Raw genomic sequence first — 13,490 nt, 5'->3', positions numbered from 1 at the left:
AAATGTAATAACCAAAACAACTCTACCAATTGTGTTATTCATGGGAGGATGATAAAGTGAGGTGCTAAGTCACTTGGAATGTGTGGGTCTGTTTTGTGCTTATTTTACTTCAAAGATTTTCGCAGTCTTTTAGTGGTGTATAAAAATGGCATACTCTCATCTAAATAGCATATCTAATTCGCATGTTCTTTACATTTACCTGTACATCACAGGATAATATGTAGTATCTGAAATATATGTTTATATTCACATCTTTACATTAATATTCTGGGCCAAAGCATGTTCCTTCTTATTCGTGACTCACAGACATCAGCGAAGGTCTGTTACATCTGTCTAAACCCACTAAAATAAACTGAAGTGAGAATGAAGACATATTTTGAACACAACAGTCAGATGCTGATCTCATTTGTAAAGTGAATCATGAAGAACAGCAGTAAGAATTTCACATGCAAGATGAGACTGAAGCTAAATATGGCAGCAGAGTATAAATAAAGCCTCTGCTTGGCCTGCAAAGTATATATCTCTTTTTCTAGGGCTGGTGTTCAGGAAGGAGGAAACTGAATATGCCTGCTGGATCATGAGTTGATTCTACAGCTACTAGTACAGTAGAAGTAAAATCCACATGGTATTTGTGAATTCAACTCATCTGATATTGAAATGCTAGAGGTGATAAAATTCCACAATGTCATTTTTACTGTCACTTTTTACAGTAAAATCATCCTTTCAAATATTCACACTCGACTGCACACAGCACATTTTCAAATTGGTGCCTGTGAAGAGTGTGCTCAGACCCTTCTACATATTAACAGGATTGATCTAGGTGATATTTTGAACACTTCCACTACACTGTCTATTTGAATGTTGAGATGAAACAAGGAAAAACATCAAAAACTCTTAGTACATTTCTACTCCAGGGTTACAATGGAATTGGAAAGGAAATCTGAGCTGTTGCACTCAGAATTTTCCTCTCTGAAGTTAGAAGCAATCTTCACTTTGCTTTCCTTCATAATTTATTAATTCTGAGTGTAGCTACTGAAATACAAGTGGGAGATAAATATAAATATTAGAGGTTAGAGTATAATCGAGGCTATAAATTAGCAAGTAATTGTGGGGCATATTACTGTGAGAAATCTGGATAAAATCTCTGAAAATGCTAGCTTTCTTTTTCAAGGATATTTAGGATCTTAATGTTAATTAGAAGCCTACCTCTCAATTATATCACTCTGAGAAGGCTTAGCAGAGAAAAAAAATACGTACTGGAAGGCAGTGGGTTGCCATTCAGTACTGTGAGTTCTGCTCTGTTCTGGAGAAACATTTCACATGCATGTGGTGAGTGTAGGCACCAGCTATTCAGAGGTGACACAGCTTAGTCCTTCCTCACTGTTCTGCTCTGGCTACTTTGTCAATGCTAACATCAAAGCTTCTGTACTCATAATTTTGAGACCATTAATTTGCTTGTTTTTCTTGAAACTTGATAACTGTTTATTTGTTTGTTTAGAAAGATGCAAAAGTCACATTTAAGCTGGAGAAGAACAGAGAAAAAAAAAAGGGACAAAATGCCTTATAATTGAAAAGTACTATGAAAGACTACTGTTGATTGTCCAGCCATCATCTCACTTAGTTTCTGATTGAAAGGGCCCACTCCATGGTCTTTAAGAAGCATTCACCACAAGCTGGGTGTGTGGGAATTTCCTCAAATGTAGAAACATTACATGTGCGAGTCTTACTAGGGGCTTGTGTAGCCTGAGAATACACAACAGTATACAAGACTATACACAAAAAGTAATATAGTGTCTGATGAATAGTGTAAGGGATAAAGCTGAGAAACTTTTGTGTGTTTTACATGCATGCATTGCAGAATTGATGTGTTTTTCTGTATCTTGTGAGTATTGCAAAGCAGATCTCTAGCAATGCTGTTACAAGGTACCCAAGTAAGTAAGAGGGATGTGCAGTATCATTATTTCCCCAAGGAAAACCGAGTCATTCATTTGCAGGACAGAGTTATGCATAGTCCTGCACACACTATGCCAGGCTTCCCCATACACTGCAGCCCCTAGATAGCAAGCCTCTGGGTGCTGTTGGACGTGTCTTCCTTGGGCAGTCCCACTCTGTAACAGGGCAGAAGCAATCTTCAAACTGGAAAGATATCCCATGGGGAGAGACAAATAGCAAAGTGGAAGCAATGTCGTGTGTTACTGCTGTTCAATTGTTGTTTCTTGCTAGAAAGAAGTTGTGTTTGCTCCATATATTTACAGTTTATTTTAGTTTTTAAAATTCCTTGCAGGTTTATCTCACTGTCTACAATTTATGAGTTCCCTTAGCCTTCCCCCTACTTGTCTCCTGGCAAACTAATTAAAATACAATAGGCGTTTCTTTGAGCTAAATAACCTGAAAATGCAGTTCTGACTAAGTGTTTTCAGCTGAAATTGAGGTTAACCTCTGGCAGCACCTTATTGCTTTGCTTAAAAGGCTTTGAAATATAGTTTTCGTGACAGTAGGATCCACAGAGGAAAACTTTTTACATGAAGAAAACCAGAAAGTGACAGCTTACTGTTTCGTAGGTCCTGATTGGGTTCAAGTAGCTTTCATTTGGCCTCTTGCCAAGGCCAGAAAGCTTATTCCGCAGCCCCCCTGCTTCCTTTGACTGGCTGTTGTGATACCGCTCTATATTGATCAAGTGGGCAACAATGTGGATGGCTGCATGAGAGAAGAGAGGCACAAGACTATAGACATGTTCGTATGTATCCTCAGTGACAGAAGCAGTTCTGTTAAGCACGCACTGCTTGACTATTTGAAAAGCTTGGGCATAAATTGAGAGCTTTGAATAGAGTAAACTGACAGCAAAAGGAAAATTTTATCTGAACAACTGGTTCAAACTGGAGACAACAGCTGCAGGGTTGCACGTTTAGAATTGAGTGTCCTGCAGGCTTCAGTGTTATCCCAGGCAACCACTTGAGAAATGAGATAAAGCTGTTTACCGTGGGATTTAAAGTGTTAAAAGAAAATTTATAAAAATCCACTTTCGTTTGTGGTTGTTGTTTTCTTTTTTTTTTTTTTCCTTTTTTTTTTTTTTTCATGAATATTCTAATATATGCCAAGGTCTAATATTGCTACATAGGACACTATCTTGTCCATTTTAGGCATAGATTTGCACTGGAGAGATTTAAGAGACGCTTTCAAAATCCTCCCCTGTCCACAACTGGGTATAGCATCACAATATGCTGGTGGAGCTTGGGCATCACACAGGAATTCTGATTTTAAGGAAAAGGTCTGAATCACAGGGTTAGCTCTGATTTGTCCTCAGCAGCATTCATTACTTCTATTTCTAGCATGATTCCCAAAGGGATAGGAAGTGACTAGTCTAAAAAAATGCATAAGCGAACTTCCTCATAATCCTTTTTCTAAGCGGAAAGTTGATCAAAGAGGGAACAAAACCCTTGTTTTATGACAGATTAACACAGATAAAATCGTAATCAAACTAGGAGCACATTTTCACAGTTTTCGGTAGGACAGATTTTAAAATCCATTATGGAAAAGGTGCAATTAATGCGAAACATTAAATACTGAAGGATGAAAACCAACAATGAAAAACAATTAGATGTTTACAAAAGCACTATTACCATACACTATTTCAAGATTTTGTAATTACTGTTTTTGTAATTGTAATTGTAATTGTATATTGTAATTATTAATTGTTGTCCTTTAGATCCATAATAAGCTCTCTTATTGCCTGTGTGGTTCCTAAACAACATGTGGAGAGGGCTGTGGTCATGGGAGTACAAGTCAAGGAAGAATGCAGAACATGAAAGTACTTAAAAGTAGCCTGTGCAAAAAAAGTGAAAGATCGCACTCTGTCCTCCAACGGCAGCTTAGCCCATCTGTCCAGGCTGGAGAGAGGTTATTTCCACTCAGTTCTGATATGATCCTTCTAGAGCAGCAGATGCACTTTTGTTGACTGTCAAGTTACACTTCACACAAAGCACAATGTTAGCTTTAGGGACTCTTCCCACCATTTCTTTTTGCCTGCTCTATCTCATTGCCCCATGCTTAGGCACTCAGTGGGTGAGTCATTTTTGAATGAAAGGCATTTTTTTAAATACTTATTATATGTAACTTAAAGTAGGAACTTAAACCAAAGCATCTGTCCTGGTCACTAGGCTGAATGGTTATTCTCTGGTGAACCATTTCCTGATGAAACCTTTAATTACAATAATCAGTTGTTTATTGGCATGGACATTTGAAGTGAATAAACTGAGCACGCACAGTACAGAATTTTTTTACACAATTTTTTCTGAATTTTTGGACCAATGAATAATAAATTTATGCAAATCAGAATAGCTTAATCAGGATGGAGATTGAATTCAAATGTGTTTAAAGTGCTTTATAACCCATCTCTGTCCAGAGAAGCTGTGGATATCCCATCTCCAGAGGTAGTCAAGGCCAGTTTGGATGGGGCTCTGGGTAGCCTGATATAATGAGTGGCAAACCTGCCCATGACAGGAGATTGGAACTGGATGGGCTTTAAGGTGTCGTCCAGTCCAAACCGTTCTGTCATTCTCTAACTCTGACATGGTATAAATATTCACCACATCTTCAGGATCAAATGTATTTTATGCAGTTGGAATCCTTAGCTTTATTTTACCAACACAGTTCCCTGAAACGCATAAACTGTAAGTTTTGGACTACACTCGCTCATTTAGAGTAGCAACACTGACTAGATTTGGAGATTTCAATCTGTATTCATAGCATAACTTACTTTATTTCACCTTTGAAATATATAGATTTGTAAAAAATGGATATGGCACACTGTGAAATTTTCATACAAAATGAAGACATTTCTGTTGTTTGGAATGCTATGAAATCTTGCACTTTCCTCAAAGTGTGGGATTGCACATGGTTTGTACAAATTCTAGTTGTGTCAGCAGTGACAGGAAACTGAGTGCTACCTGCTACATGCTGAGTGCTGAAAGTGAGATGAGATGGTAGTTTCTTCCATATTCCTTGGCAAAGTATTTGCGACCCTGAGCAAAAAAATAATTGTATTGGTTGAACAGACTTCATTTCACAAGAAAACCTCTAGCCTAAGATTTACCGAAGGCAATCATATTGCCAGATTTCCCTGGAAGAAGGAATCTGTTTTCTTCAACTTAACCCAGTGAGGTTTTTTTTTCTGTAAGCTATTAAAATACATTCTTTCGTCCAACTGTATATTGTTCTGCTTTACTGTAAATGTTATTGTCAATGGAAACAGCATCCCACAATCTTCTTTGGAAATCTTTCCTTCTGGGTAATATTCTCTCCAGCTTTCATCTAGCAGATGGAAGGTATTACAAGAGTGGAAGACTCCTAGAATGAACAGGATAGGTCTTGCTTTCAAGCTATTCTGTGGTAACTATTAACATATACAATATAATGATACATTGAAAAATATTAACATTCAAGCCAACGTACTGAATATGTCTGTTTACCCCAATATTCCATGATCTTAAATTTTGCCTTGAGTGTCATTAGCGTAATACTTCTGATGTTGTTTTTCTGTGCTGCCAGGAAAAAATGATGCAGTCTAAAACTGAATTATAGCTGGATGGTAAGAGTAATGCAAAGATCTAATTCCATTTTCAATGTGGTTCATTTTTTCAATAATTGTAGCGGACTAAAAAGTCTGGCACTGGATATGCTCCCATTAGCTAAAATATTTTACATTCCTAAAGTACATTTTCTGAAGGTTCTTTGCATCTACAGTGCATAGAATTTACCAAGTAATTTCAAAATTTATGTACAAATTGCTGAAATCTGCATTTACAGTTGCTGAAGTGGTCTTTTGTTTTGTTTTGTTTTTCCCCTGCACTGCTTAGATAAGGTAAGTGTGAGAGCAAAGTTTCAGGTATTCAGTATTGAATCTTCAGTTCAATATTTTCCTCATTCTACATGACTAAATATAAAATACAAAATAAATCATGCAATCACTTAAAGAGTTTTCTTTTTATACCTGAGCATGAAGACTGAAGGATTTCAACTATTGTTTTTAACAACATCTGGAACCTCTGAAGCACTTAATATGCATTAATTTGTATTTGACCCTGAGATGTTTAATGTGGTCCACCTCTGAGATCAAATAAAAGGTTTTATTGGAAGGAGTGGAGGAGGAAAAGAGCTGCTATCAGAGCAGGGTGTTTACTGTACATATTCTTAAAAACAAAGAGATGTAATTAAATTATCTTGAAAGTCTGGTCAATTTAGCTCATCTTATTCAGCCAATTGTGCCATCAGTGAAGCATGCACAACTCTCATTGAACCAAACAACAATTGGATGTGTTTATCTGAGAACAAGATTTCTCTCTCTTTTTCTGCATGCCTGTACAGGATAATAATCAAATTGAAGCTTGCAGCTAGCAGTCAAGCATTTTGGTTAACCAGCATATCATGGTAAAATTAAAGGGTCAAATCTAGACCATTCAGCTCATGGTGAGGAGAGCAGCTTTATGGGAACTTAAGCTGAGAACAGATGAGTCTGCCCCTGACCAAACCTGTATTCTTTTGCACCCCACTGCCTTATGTCTGGTTACATAGATCCCTCAGTTCAGCTCTGTGCTTTCTCTGTGGATTAAAAATGCACAGGTTATGTGAAAATTACAAGAGTGAGAAACAAACCGTGAGATTTAAAAAAAAAAAAAAATTCCTGAAAACTCAATATTATGCAAAGAAGTTACTCAGATCACCAACAGCCTTCACCTACAAACACTGTTCAAATACTTTGAAAGTGGAAAGTTTTCTTGATTTTTTTTTTTTTTTTCAGTTATAGATTTTTCAGTGCTTGTCACAAGGCAAACAAACCTGGCACCTCCATATTTCTGTCTGCATTTTGTGTATTTTTAAAGAAAATCACACTATTGGAATTTCTAAGGAGCAGAAAGCACCATTCCAAGCAGACTAATTACAAAGAAACCCACTGTCCTTCTCCTACTATCCCTTAACTTCTTAAGTTTTATTCACATCATAATTCAACCACTGTTGCAGGAGTGGATCTGTATAACTTTTCTGCAAGAATCAAAACAATACAACAAATAAGTTGTTCTTCAAAACATGCACTGTATGCCAAAGTAAAAAAGTACCACCAGCACTGCCCACTTTATAATAGGTACAAACGTACTTTTTTATGACAGTAAAGGCAGTGTAGTAAGAAAATGGAATTGTAGAAAATGTTATTTTCTATCTCTTGTAGATATCTTTAGGCACCAGCTCTCAACTGCAAAGCCTCTTTAGAAATTAGAAAATACAAAATGATTTGCACTGATCAGACTGGGAGTGCGTGAAACAGTGGTTTTATTCCAGCAGAATTACAGATCCATAAGGAAGATTTATTAGTGGGTGAATAACTCCCAGACAGCTCTTATCACAGACAGGCATGCAGAATGCAGGAAAACAAACTAAGCAGAATTCCCTTTACTGAATTTTCAATGATGCCCTTGATTATAGATAGCATTGTTTACCCTCTCTTCTCTCTCCAACTTCCCTCTTCCACTAGTCTCTAATTATATCCCTTTACGACCTGACCAATTAAAGCCTGCTCTTGGATTTGTATTAGAGTTGATGAAAAATTAAAGACACAGATGTACTTTTTCCAAGGCCACGCGCACCTCAGCTGAGCAGGCTGACTGCAAGAAGTCAGACAATACTAGTGTCACACTGACTATTTTTAGCATGCTATTAAATAAATATGCTGGAATAACACCACCTGGCAAGCTGAGATGAATGCATGTTACTTTAATAATAAAAGAGTCTACAATTTTATATTGTGAGGATAAGATTACTGATCTGATCTGCAAATTGGTTTAACTTCTTGCTGCCACATTTAGGCTATTGATCATGCAGGGGAGAACATTCACTTAAATAACAATTACTAAATTGCAATAGTCTAATAAGAGTTGACTATGCTTCTGTGTAACAAAAGGAAATAGTACTTGGATAAATGTGTCACTTGATAGAAAAATGGCATCTATTTACACATCATTTTAACAGTCAGGCTTTTTAAAAAGGGACTCAATATATCTGTGGGCACTTATTTTTTAATCTGAAAAGAGAGAATATTAGTTTTATTCACTGTATGTGCTATAGATTGATCTATTCTATTCTATTCTATTCTATTCTATTCTATTCTATTCTATTCTATTATTTGCATTTGAAATTTAATTCTAGACAATCGTGTTTCTGGCCGTTCTTTACCCAAGACTGACTACACAATGATGTACCATTTTCCCAAAATCTATATTTTCTTTTCATTTTTCTGTTAGGGAAGTGCTGTTTTTTGTTGGCTTAAATTGCCAAACAAGCAAAAAAAAAAGCCCCAACCCCATATTTTCTCCCTAGAAAGTTATAGAATTAAACAGCGATGCTTTCTGTCATTACATATCAGGTCTATGTGTTTGTCTTCTTGGAAATACTGAGGCCATAAAGCAATCACTTTTCTAATAGAATTGTTCTTCCCAAATTGTCCATCTTAATGCAGCAGGAAACATTTCATATGAATGTAAAACCAAAAAACATAAAAGCTTTTTGCAGTTTTGCTTTCTTTTTGTAGCATTAGAAATTATACACCAAGTAGAAGCTGGTTAGTTTACATTCCTGGGTTGATTTGTTAATTACAGAAGCAATGTTCCGTTCTATAGGAATCTGCTATATGCTGAAACTGAACTCTGATAAATGAATGAATATGACAGATAAGTAAATCATCATAATATACTATAGGATGCACATTTTCATCTGCCCGCCTTCTGCTCTGAATTCTTTAATGCTAATACAAGGAACAAATTTTACTTGTTGGTTCCTGACAGTGATCCTAACTCCATATGTTTGTCCTCAATATATGGGGACACTGACTGCCCATACACACAAAGGAAAGCAGCTCCTACACACAGACTGCAAAGTATTTTGGGACTGAGATCCACCCTCACAGCCAGCCTAGGGGAAATACTTTTACCCTACAATGTATTTTGCTTATAAATAACCCTGATTACCTCCTGCATCTCCATCACTTTTTGTAAGAGAACAATGCCACCTTTCCCAGATACCTCCCCATCTCTATGCACTTATGTCTTTCGTATCACCTTTTATTCCTCCTTCTCTGTACACTGCTCTTCCCTACGCTATCCCTGTTCCCCATGTGTCTTCTAAATTCCCCAAGCTCCATTCTTCCCCCAGATCCTTTAACCATCTGGGGAACAGGAGAGTGTTGTCTTTGTCCCAGCCTGGCAAATTATCAGTATTCGAAGGGATCAACAGAAAACTTGAGATCTCAAGATGCAGGTTTACCCTGTACCTGTATTCCACTTTTTAAAAATATGTAGGAATTTAATGATTTTGAGATAGCTACTTGCTTCAAAGTCAGATGAAATTTATTACCTGACTGAAAATTTATTGAAGAAGATTTAACAGTGGACAGATGAACAGTGTAGCTCATAAGTATCATTTCCTTAGGAAATCAGTCTATAACGCTATTTCATCTCTCCAGACATCTGCTCTAACGGGTACAATGAAAGTTATTGAAACCAAATCAGCTAACGGGCAACCATTAGTTATTATCCAAGTTGAAAGGATTACAAATGGTTAATGAAATGAGACTTCCTGACTTATTTAAAGATGCAGTTATCAAATGCTAGTACTAAAATAGCACATGTCAGAGCTGATGACATTATGCAGAATCACTGTGAAATTCAAAATAGTTCAAAGGCAAAGAACAACAACAACAACAAAAAAGCTTACTTGCATTTACAGCTATTCCATAGGCAACCACCTTGTGAAATGTGATGTTTTTGTCAAGCTGCCTCCTTGGTGCTCCTCCACAGCACTTGGTAAAAAAGCAAAAGTTGTTTTATATCATTCGTATTACTACTTGCAACTTCCATTTTGGAAAGGAGGTTAGAGGAATTCAGTATATCTAAAAATGAAGTTCTGGTTCCAACTTAACTTTGGGGCTCAAGTAAGTGTTTTTGGTTTAACAACACTCTAAGATTTCTTAAAACAACTCAGCTTATGAAGGGGCTCAAATTCAGGTTGGGCAAAACTGCTTTCCTCTATGACACTTGAGGAGCTTATCTGAGCTGACAACTGATTTGCTGGAATAAGAGCACAAGAGATGGCTGTGTTTACAATCAGACTGGGCCATTGCTGCTTGCAAGCTCGGCCAACAGTCTCTGCAGGAACCTCAGAAGCACCTGCAGGCCCATGTCAGCCCCTGAAATATGTGCTGGCTGGTTGGATTGCTTGCTTGTCCTGACACAGTGCCGTGCCAAAGATCCTGGCGTGTAACCATGTTGCTTCCCAAGTAATAAACTTTTCAAAAATCTGGAGCACTGCAGGGTGCCATGATGGGCCTCTGATGGGCACTGATTCGTCTTGTTCTGGCCATGCTGGAACCAGAACCCTGCCTAGTGCAGAATATTGTTTAGAAAATCGAAATATTGATAAACTGTGAGAAGAGTAGCGCTTCTCCAAGTTCTTACTCAGTATTTAAATGGGCATGCAAATATTTTATATAAATTCACAAACTAGTTCAGAAATTCAGGACTTTTTTTTTTTTTTTTAATTCTCAGATCCATTGGACTCAAATAGTCAAAAAACATTGATGATTACTGGCCTGAAGACTAGATGAAATGTTACAGTGCTTTAAAGGACAAAAAAAACCCGCCACCAGAACTGAAAATAAGAATCATCTGACAATAAAATAAATTAATGCTGTGATTTATAAATTCCAGTTGTTCTCAGAGTTGTGAAATCATCAGTGATAATCCAAACAAATGATACTGGAATTCTAATAGTTCTTATTCTCATAACTCACTGCAAGCTGAAGCTATAGCTAGTAGAGATAAAGCCGTAAGTACTTCCTATGTGTGATGCCAAGGTTAATGTAAATGCCTCTGAGCAGACAACCCCTCAAAAACAGAGAACACATGCTTACAAGAAGGGAAGAACTAAATGGTCTCCACTCAGACAAAAGGGCTTAGGCATGTTCCTTATTATACTTGTGACATGTTTATATGTACATTTCCTCTCACTTATTTTCTCTTTACAGCCACGTAGGATACTCATGATATTTGAATATTCTCTTCATTTGGCTGAGTTGCATTCTTACAACCCCTTTTTGTCGCTCCTCACTTTTCACTTCATGACACTGTGCTATGTGGCTGCCAAAATCAGTGTTGCATTGAGTGTTGCGTTAAACAAGTAATTTGTTTCTCCTCAGTCATAAGTACTGACAATTTAAATGGTAATAGCTAGGCAATAGTCTACAGAGTTCTCTATCAAAACCTAAGGTTCCTTGGAAAATGTTTGATATGGACAATGTTGTGGAACTACAGAAATGAAAAGGAGAGGATAATATGGCTATTTGAGAGATGGTACTTACAGTGCTTGCTCCTCTTAAGAATGAAATAAGATTTCTACTGACTGGTAACAGGATTAGCATGCAGTTAAAATTAAGGCACGTTGCAGAAGCTCTCGCCCAAGCCAAGGTTGACTGTGCATATAACAGTATAAAGAAATTAGATCACAAGTTTGGAACAGAAGATTAAAAAAAAAAAGGAAGACAACACTACAGTAACACAATACTTTTATATGAGAAAATTACTGCTAAGCATAAAAAAAATATATAACATAAAAAGATGTGAATAAAATCAGATTACACATTCATTCTTCTTGTGGAGCCTTTTAACAATCAAATTCATACTTACTCCCAGCATAATCCGTGTATAAATGTAAGCATCTTCATCTTCATACCAGCAGAAGGTATCAATAAACAGATATAAATTCAAGCCCAGCCACACCAACTACAAAGCAGATAGGCTGCAGATCAGTGAAACTAAGAATATTTTTTAATGCGTATAAAGCTAGGTATGGTTATAGTTTTGAAAAGTATCTGAGAAATACTTCAAAATAAGCATGCAATGCATCTCTTGATCACAGATGATAGAAATCACAAATGCCTGCTGGAATGAGGCTATCTGTTAGCAAATGCAGGATTATAGCCCTATCCCCACGTCCCCAACAGAGGATACAGATGACATTTACAGTGTGGTGGTAAACTTGATCTTAAACACAAGGCTTAGCCTGGTGTCTAAAAAGGCAATAAAACTTAAAATTAAAGAATTCCAGAAACAGAGTGAGTTAGACACTGAGGAAATTCCTTTCTCTACTCTTCATACCCATCTGACCAAAACCTCTGAAAATGATACGTAATATAATTTGAATTACAATGCCAATCCTCTCTTCCCTTTATCTGAGGTCTAATGTATACAGACTTAGAAATAATTAAAAATAAAACAGTAAGACTTTAAATTGTTTTTAAGACTAGTTGTAAAAAGGTTGCTGAATATTTTATAGCAAGCTTTACATTTAGCTCGGGAGTATTACTCTAAGCAAACCATAAAATGCCTTTAACAAGCTTGAAATATTTATATATATCCAATTAGGATTTTAGCTCTAAATATACTCACTAATAATAGGACTGAGAGTTTTTCATTCAAAATCCAGCATGCCATTCTGAGTGTCTCTTCTATGCTAGCAGCAGCTAAGTCTTGCCTTCCAGTGTAACCTGAGTTCTCTGTCCATTCCTCAGGCTTTTCTAGTAACTCCTTTTGTCTTTAGATGTTAATAAGCACGTAGTGGGAGCAGGAGCCCTCCAGGAATTTTCTAATTAAAATCTTCCTGACAGGAACAGATCACCCAAGTGACATGTCTCATGACCTGTGTAAATAAAATGCTGGTCATTGTCCAGTACTTCCTCTCCACAAAATTATTGTTCAGTAAATGAGAGATGCTGTCATTACATTGCTCTCTTTTTTTTACTGGCATTTATTTGTTGGTGGTGTTGGGTTTTTTTTTCGGTATTAAGTGATGGGATTTTTTGTTTGTTTCTTTGCTTTTCTTTCACTTTTCTGTTTGAGCAGTATATAATGATTCTTCATTATACATCTATTAATTTTTTAGCAAAAGTGAGCATCCCTTATTTGTATATAAGAGAGAAGAATTGCTAAAAAGCCTTTTGGAATTGTAAGAGTCGCTCAGTCAGGACTCACAAATGTCAAAATAAAGTGTGACTCTATAACATTCTTCTAAATTTCTTGCAACTGATAATGTGGAAATGCATGACTGTTTTTCATTCAGGTGACTGAGGGGATAAAATAAGCAGTTAATGTTCTGCTTAGAGAGTTTGGTGCAACTGTGCATATAGCATTCTTTCTCTCACTACTAGGAGGAGAGAGGGAACAAGTAATTTCCTTCTGGTCTTCCCTATCAAGCTTCACAAACAACAGCTGCATCCATCCATTTTCAGTGAGGTGGGAATGTCTGTTTCAGAGGTCTTAGCACAGAAGGGTTAGGGAGAAGCCAGGTCTGTTTCCTGCACACACAGCTAGAGCAGCCTTCCTCTTGGCTCTCGTTTGCTCCTGACCCTGCTCCCACTTTTTGTCTGCAAAGTGATGGCTTTGGCTACTCTT

General features: G+C 36.9%; 1 protein-coding gene across 1 annotated transcript in view; it reads right to left on the bottom strand.

Moving 5' to 3' along the window:
- Nucleotides 1-12,533, bottom strand: part of NOX3 (NADPH oxidase 3) — a 38,646-nt gene extending 26,113 nt beyond the window's left edge. The window contains exons 1-5 of the mRNA XM_048936559.1: nt 12,489-12,533; nt 11,727-11,822; nt 11,402-11,512; nt 9,760-9,844; nt 2,552-2,697 (exon numbers count right to left, since the gene is read on the bottom strand). Coding sequence (XP_048792516.1) covers nt 2,552-2,697; nt 9,760-9,844; nt 11,402-11,512; nt 11,727-11,822; nt 12,489-12,533 — 483 coding nt within the window. The remainder of the gene's footprint in view (nt 1-2,551; nt 2,698-9,759; nt 9,845-11,401; nt 11,513-11,726; nt 11,823-12,488) is intronic.
- Nucleotides 12,534-13,490: the final 957 nt, after the last annotated feature.

This window comes from Lagopus muta, chromosome 2 (genome assembly GCF_023343835.1).
Source record: "Lagopus muta isolate bLagMut1 chromosome 2, bLagMut1 primary, whole genome shotgun sequence".
Lineage (NCBI taxonomy): Eukaryota > Metazoa > Chordata > Aves > Galliformes > Phasianidae > Lagopus > Lagopus muta.
This window is presented reverse-complemented; position numbering and strand designations above follow the sequence as displayed.